At 40.6% G+C, this 6,901-nt stretch overlaps 1 protein-coding gene across 2 annotated transcripts in view; it reads left to right on the forward strand.

Moving 5' to 3' along the window:
- Positions 1–5,479, forward strand: part of LOC109471174 — a 6,743-nt gene extending 1,264 nt beyond the window's left edge. The window contains exons 1-11 of one of the 2 annotated variants that reach the window (XM_019770461.1): positions 479–744; positions 1,387–1,518; positions 1,978–2,102; positions 2,441–2,512; positions 2,727–2,799; positions 3,069–3,190; positions 3,516–3,575; positions 3,780–3,826; positions 4,032–4,130; positions 4,295–4,381; positions 4,719–5,479. In XM_019770461.1, coding sequence (XP_019626020.1) covers positions 594–744; positions 1,387–1,518; positions 1,978–2,102; positions 2,441–2,512; positions 2,727–2,799; positions 3,069–3,190; positions 3,516–3,575; positions 3,780–3,826; positions 4,032–4,130; positions 4,295–4,381; positions 4,719–4,887 — 1,137 coding nt within the window. In that variant the 5' untranslated portion in view covers positions 479–593 and the 3' untranslated portion in view covers positions 4,888–5,479. Of the gene's footprint in view, positions 1–478; positions 745–1,386; positions 1,519–1,977; positions 2,103–2,440; positions 2,513–2,726; positions 2,800–3,068; positions 3,191–3,515; positions 3,576–3,779; positions 3,827–4,031; positions 4,131–4,294; positions 4,382–4,718 lie in introns of those variants that run through there. The other variant, XM_019770462.1, reaches the window with a different exon arrangement.
- The last annotated feature ends 1,422 nt before the right edge of the window (positions 5,480–6,901 follow it).

The raw sequence follows: 6,901 nt of genomic DNA on the forward strand, positions 1-6,901 counted from the left end.
AGAAACTAAGAAGGGACACGCAATTTCAACGACTGCACAATGCAAAATTACGCACGTCGTACTGCAATGTAAACAAGAAGGTTAAATACAAATTTACAAGATTTTAAACCTCCTTGAATATAACGTTAGCCATATAACCAAATATGATGTTTTGGCGGTAGATCCCCTCCTAAAATCCACTCAAATATTATCTGTGTGGTGCCTTTCCTGGTCCCCCGAGCTTATAGCCACAGAAATGCAGTAAATTTAGTTGTAAAAGCTGACGTTTTTGCACCTAAAATCGAGGCAAAGACGTCCGTAGCCCTCCCCACACTAGCGAAACCGCGATTGCATGCGAAACTATTGCACCCCGTTACTGTTTTTGATCGACCAATGGGATTGTGTCGATTATATAGCATTGACCAATAGGAGTGTGGCTCTTCCACCGTGGCTGACCGAACTGGGGAGACGACTGCAATACCTCGCAGGGGAGGCGGAGGGCAAAGCGTCACTAGCAGTGGTTTGTTTTGATCTGCGATTTTAACCAAGTGGTTCGCTATTTCCGATATCGGTCAGGCCTTCATAATGGATTGAAATGTCGTAGTGCACAGCAAATGATGTTTTCCCCGGATGGAGACCTGGATATTCTGTCTGAGGACGGAGAGTTCGCCGCAAAGCTGTCCAGGTCCGGCCCCCCTCCCTACGGCTATGCAGGCCAGCAGAGGACCGAGGCTCCTCAGACCACTACCGACTCCCATGAATCAGGTAATGTTTAGTAAGCCCGTTTATGTCAAGGGGCTTCATAACGTCCTTGGTTACATGGGCATGTCGTTATTGGAAACTATTCCGTGGTAAAGGGGGGGGGGTGATGTCTACAATTTGTTTATTTTTGTGTGACCTAGATTTCAGACAGGTCTGAAAAACAAATAACAAGTTATCTTATGTCAATAGAATGGCTATCGATTTTCGCCCTGTAACCGTTAACACCAAGAAAACGTTAACCTTCAATGCAAATTTGTATCTACTGTATTTTATGCATAACGTTACATACAGATACAACACATAACTTTACATAATTTATTTTGACGGAGTACACACATACCAACACGCATACATACGCATGCATGCATGCACAGTATTGCACACACATACCACATACACAAGTAAGTTCAACCAACACACATACACATATGCACCCACATGTAATAACCAATATACATAATGTTATTCTAGTAGACATAACTTTTTCACCTCTCACTTCACTTCACATTACATAATATATGCATGATCTTTGACTTTTATGCAAGAGGGATGTTAGTGCCAGACGAGTTCACATGTAACTGTTACATTTGTATGACTATAAATGTATAGTATAATTACATGTCATGATAACCCTGACCGCTACAGATGCAGAGTCTCCTCGGAGTTGGAGTTCTGTTTTGTCGCCGTCGCGAGTGCGTGTGGGCGTGTCCTCCTGGTTAGAGACAGGCAAGCAGCTGAGTTCCCGGGTCCACGCCTTGGTGAAGGATACCACTGCAGGTATGTGCTCTGGGACTGAGGACAGAGTGTGTGTAGGACAGTAGGACAATTATTTGGAGGAAGACATCAAGATTGCTCTTGGTCTTCCCTTCAAGTACTGTATCATCTGTACTGGTAAATGTTATTATTATTGTTTATCCAGTATACCTGCTCTTCAAATAGGAAATTGAAAAATTTTCACATCTCCTTCAGTCCTTAGACTGTGACTTTCTTTTCACTATTGTGCTCTTGCTGATTCAGTGCATGTTCCATGCTGTAGGGAGACCATTTTGACCTCCAAGTAGCCCTTCCTGTTAGTAGACTACATGTAACTGTGATTACTAGACTAAGTATGCCACCCCACCCCCACCCACACACACTTTCTATTCAAAACAACGGACACACAAGTAAACAATCAGACAGACACACCAATATCATGTGGACATACATGTAACCACTAAACCCACCCTGTCCTCCCAGTCTCTCCTGCCAGTCCAGTGAAGGTGGAGACAGACGCTCCCCTGACAGCCGAGGACGTGCCTGTGTCTCCACAGCTCATGAAGTCAGTGGCCCTCGCCTTCCGCAGACAGGAGGAGATCAACAAGGTTTGTTCTTCTCTCTGATGGCCTCTGTTGAATATCAAACTTTTCTTGTGCCATCCCTAAGCCATTGAGGTACATATCCCATGTATTGAAGCCAACATATCAATATGAACTGCTCTAAACTTTAAGCTACTCGGTGCCCACTTCTAGCTACATAAGGACCACCTGACCAATGTGATCTCTTTTTTCTGCTTCCTCAGATAATTTTTCTCAGTGACACTAGCATTAAAATCCTGTCTCAGTGATCACCTGTCCACATAGACCAGATTTTATCAGTTCCTTGAGTGGTCTTGTTAGTGAGTTTTGACTGTACTGTTGTTCATATTCCTCTGTGTTTCTAGGCAAATGCAAATCTGTGTAGGCTGAATTATGCTGTGAATGTGGCCAATTATGTCAAGCACAAACAAGTAGAGGTGAGTCCAATTGTTCAACAAAATTCTTTTTTAAAATAAATGTGTGTGTACTTAATATTTATAAGTTGATATCAGTGTAGTGTGTTGTAAAAATGTTTGTTGATAGTTTAGGTTGTTAGGGGAATGATTTTGGCTTAGTTTTTGGTGATGGATGCATCTACTACTTGTGGCCAGTTAGTGCATTGATTGTTTCTACTCGTGTTTTCTTTCATAGCAAGCTGTAGTGCAGGGACAGAAGCAGCTGTGGAAACTCAACAACAGAGTTCATCACCAGGCAGAGACTATAGGTAACCGTAACACGAGTCCTTATCCATGGGCTGGCCGGGGCTTATAGACTCTTTACATTTGTACCTCTGCTGAGGAGGTTTTGCCTTGGCTAGACTGTATATTTACTACCAGTAGTTGGATGGAGATGACATATTTAGAGATACAAGTGGATCGTTATGACACTTATGATGTCAGGCCTTGGTCAAATGAGCAAGTCATTATTTTTGATAAAGAGTGTTGGTTAAGCGAAGGTTGTAACATTCCGTTGACTGGTGCTGTCCTGCTGTAGGTCACCTCCAGGATGGCGTGCGGAACCTGTCCACACAGGTCCAGCTGCAGAAGGAGACAGCACAGAGGATGAAGAACAGCATTGATGCACAGCAGCAGCTGTTCAGCTCCACCATACTGGAGGTCAGTCACATCTTTTATTTTGTATAACCTGTAATCTGCCTTTGTGCACAGCACACCAGTTTTGTGCAGTAAGTACCAGCTGTGTAAAGAGACTAAAGACTGGACTGTAAGATTTGATTCACTGTGTCATGGGATCCTTAACAGTAACAATAATGCAGAGGTGTGGCTCTCTGCAAACACAAGGCCTATCTCATTATGTTCCCTATGAAAGGAAGTCCCTAACTGAGGCTAGGTACTCATTTTCACCTGCGCATGCATTGAGTGAAGAAATAGGTGTAAAGGGCATCCTCTTGAATTATTTTTTGACCCTTGTTTTTGTTTTCAGAACCGAATGGAACTGGAAAGACAGCAGAGTCTTTTGGCCAAGCAGCAAGCTGCCATGGATGTAAGTTCTGGACACTTACAGAATTTGTGCATCATGTCCCAGTAACATATACAAACATGGTTACATTGTACTGAAAACATAACTGTGGCAAAATGGCAGAAATTGTAAGATGCAGACTTCCTTGTAAACAGTGATGTGTGTGAATCTATGTATGAAGAGTTGGATCCTAGCCTGACTTTGTATCATGTTCCCTTTGTGTTTCAGCACTTGATCAGACAGAAACTGAAGCATGACTTCTTTGTAGATAGTGGGTAAGTTGAGATTATAATGGACTGCACTTTTAGTTTTTGGCTTCAGTGTAGACAAAGGACACCCTAGCTGGTTGCTGTCACCAGTAACAATCTTAATTTCATATTACAATATTAAAATTTAGTTTCTATTTCTTCATATTTCTATTTTGAAAGGATTTTTCATTTTACAGTATGTACATGTAACATGTGCTTTTCTGTATTACAGACTTCTTGTAGGAACAGTATGGTTTGTGAACAGCTTGCTGGTTGACTACCCACTGAAGACAGTCTTAGTGTTTGTACCCAGAACCAAACTCAGAAACTGGTGAGTTTTCACTGATTAGGAATGTGTGTGTACATGTATGTGTGTGTATCATGTGTATGCCAGTGTGTGTGTGCATGTATGAAAATGAAAGTAATTGCTGGCTATTATAGATTGGCTTGAAATTTTTCCAGTAATAAAATCTTCCTCTGTTTTCTATGTTTCAGGCTAAGACAGGCCACAAAGGCACTGCTTGTTCTTCAGATGATGGGTCTGTTGAAGTCCTGGTCTGTAAGATGTGGCCTGCATAACAGGTAAGAGCTCCAGTGTTCAGGGTGTGGCTCTCCACAAACATGGGACCTCCTTGTAACATCCCATTCGAGGGACAGACCTGGTAAAAGCTGGGTACTCATTTTTCCCAGAATGAAGTGAGGAATTTCGTGTGAATCACTATCAAGACATAGTCTCCACCAGACAGGGGCAATGGAGCTTCTCTGGCCGGCTACCTTCTCTGGCCAATTAATACCCTTTTTAGGCCGATTTCTACGATTTATTCACCCCGCAAAAGAAGTCTGGTGGAGACTAATCAAGACATACATTTTAATTATTAGTTTTTTCCATGGTACTGACTAACTCATTCTTGTTTCCCAGTGTTGGATCTTTGCTTCCCTACATACAACATGCCAGCACAGTTGCCATGGCCAAGCTGCAGGAACTGAGAGCTGTGAGAGTGTGGAGAAGACGACCGGCCCTCCCACCAGACCAGGGTGATGATGATGATGCAGACAGACCACCGCAAACTGCCCTGAATCTGTGCTGAACATTGTAAACTTTGTAAAAAGGATCAGGATATTTTCTTATATTCAAGGGCTGTTTGGAAGTAAGGAATAAATGTTTGATTTAGCAGTTTAATAATTAGAATATCAGTTGAGGAATATCCATCCATATTTTACCACATTGAAAAGTATATAATAGAAAATGAAGTAATATTTTGACTTTTACATATTTTCATATTTGACCATCTGTAAAGTTCCTGGAGATGGTGATCAGTTCTGGAGATGTAATGATTTTATAGTTTTGAGTAACAGTTATAGGAGCTTTAATATGCTTCACGTATGGGCCAGTTATGTCATTTAAAAAGTACATGCATGCAATAACGTCAACCAAGGCTGTCATGTTTGACAAGTCTGTGAGTCCTAAATTAAAGTTCCTTGATTCGACGCAAAACATCAGCCAGTATCTGGCTTCCAAGGAAACACTTGATGTTAGGATGATCTTACAAGAAATATGTTACAACTTACATCTCCTGTAAAGAAAGACCACAAGTACATTATGGCTCAAAAACACTAAACAACGAAAACTGCTTTAAGTGTGGTTAAGAGTCATTGCGATCTAATAAAATTACATTTATAGATTGCTGTTGTACCGAGTCATTGTAGATGTTTTTGTGGAGGCAGTTACAGTAATTGTTGTAACAGAATGACTTTTTGAAAAGTTTTGAATAACTGGTACTCTCAGCTCTCTATTAAACGTACCGGTACGTTTATTTTTTTTCGCCTCGAAATCCGCCCGGTACGTTCTTATTTTAGACGGTACGTTTATTATTTTTTTCAGAATCAAACCAAGTTCAGGACAAATTTTCGGTCCTGAACATAAAAGTTTGAACATAGATTTTCAAAATTAGGGATTTTATTCCAACATTTCCCCGATAATTTTACAAATTGGGGATTTTATCCCCGATAAATGTGCTCGTCATTCCAATTTTCTTCGGCCAGGCGGCGTGGATCGAGCGCTAATCGGGCCACTATTCATTCCATTGCCGGCACAATCTTGTGAATTGACGATTAATTGTCGATCTCGCCATGACGCCGCAGAGAAAACTTTGTTATTGGTAGAAAATCTGACACGCCGCTGGCGTTTCACAACAAAATTTTAATGTAAACAACTCCGAATGTCTTTGTTTACATCGTGAAAGCTCACCGATACTCCCGCCGGCCGGCCGCGCCCGACCACATGGTTGAGGCATGACGCTAGTTTTCGGCAGCTCGGCGGAAAAATAATCCATCCCCAGAAGAAATGTTACGCATGAAAATAACAACTATAACTTGCTTTCCTCGTTATATGAGTTTTTGAGGCCGTAAAATGTTTAAAACGGTTGAAATTTGCTCGAAAAACGGCTCGAAAATCCACGACGAGACTGCCAAAATGGCCGACAGTGTTTCACAATAACAGTGGTCAAAGGTCAAGACTGCATCCAAATGTACAAGATACATGTACAAAGTACACATTACAATGTGCTAAAACGAAACTTTAAACGCATGAAAAAAATTTGTCGGCTACAACTGAAATAAAATTCAGTAATATTTTATAAGGTTAATTTTCAAACATTACTGAGAAATTTTCCGAATTTATTGGGTTTTTTTTTGTGTTAAAATGTAATATTGTTTCTATGAATGTGCGGTTGGATGCTGTGATTGTGAAGTCCCTTACATTGGGAGAATCAGATGAGATATTAGAGATTATCACGCTTAGTACCGCGACCCGAGTGTCTCTCAAAAATTGTTTTTGAGTAGAGTTTATAGACATGATTTATTTGTTTAGCTTTGTCAATATGTGATTTGTTTGGGAAATAGGATTTGGTTTAGTTTTTAATATATTTATGTCAGTAATATGTTAATGTTAATATATTAAAACTAAACCGAAATAGGATTTGGTTTAGTTTTAATATCTAATGTCAGTAACACTTTGGAAAACTTGCTCCAAGTTCCAGGTAGTAAATACATGTACATTTTGTATCATGTATTCTTCACTTGTTGAACTTGTGGAAGCACCGT

Source organism: Branchiostoma belcheri, unplaced genomic scaffold (genome assembly GCF_001625305.1).
Source record: "Branchiostoma belcheri isolate BF01 breed outbred unplaced genomic scaffold, Haploidv18h27 scaffold24, whole genome shotgun sequence".
Lineage (NCBI taxonomy): Eukaryota > Metazoa > Chordata > Leptocardii > Amphioxiformes > Branchiostomatidae > Branchiostoma > Branchiostoma belcheri.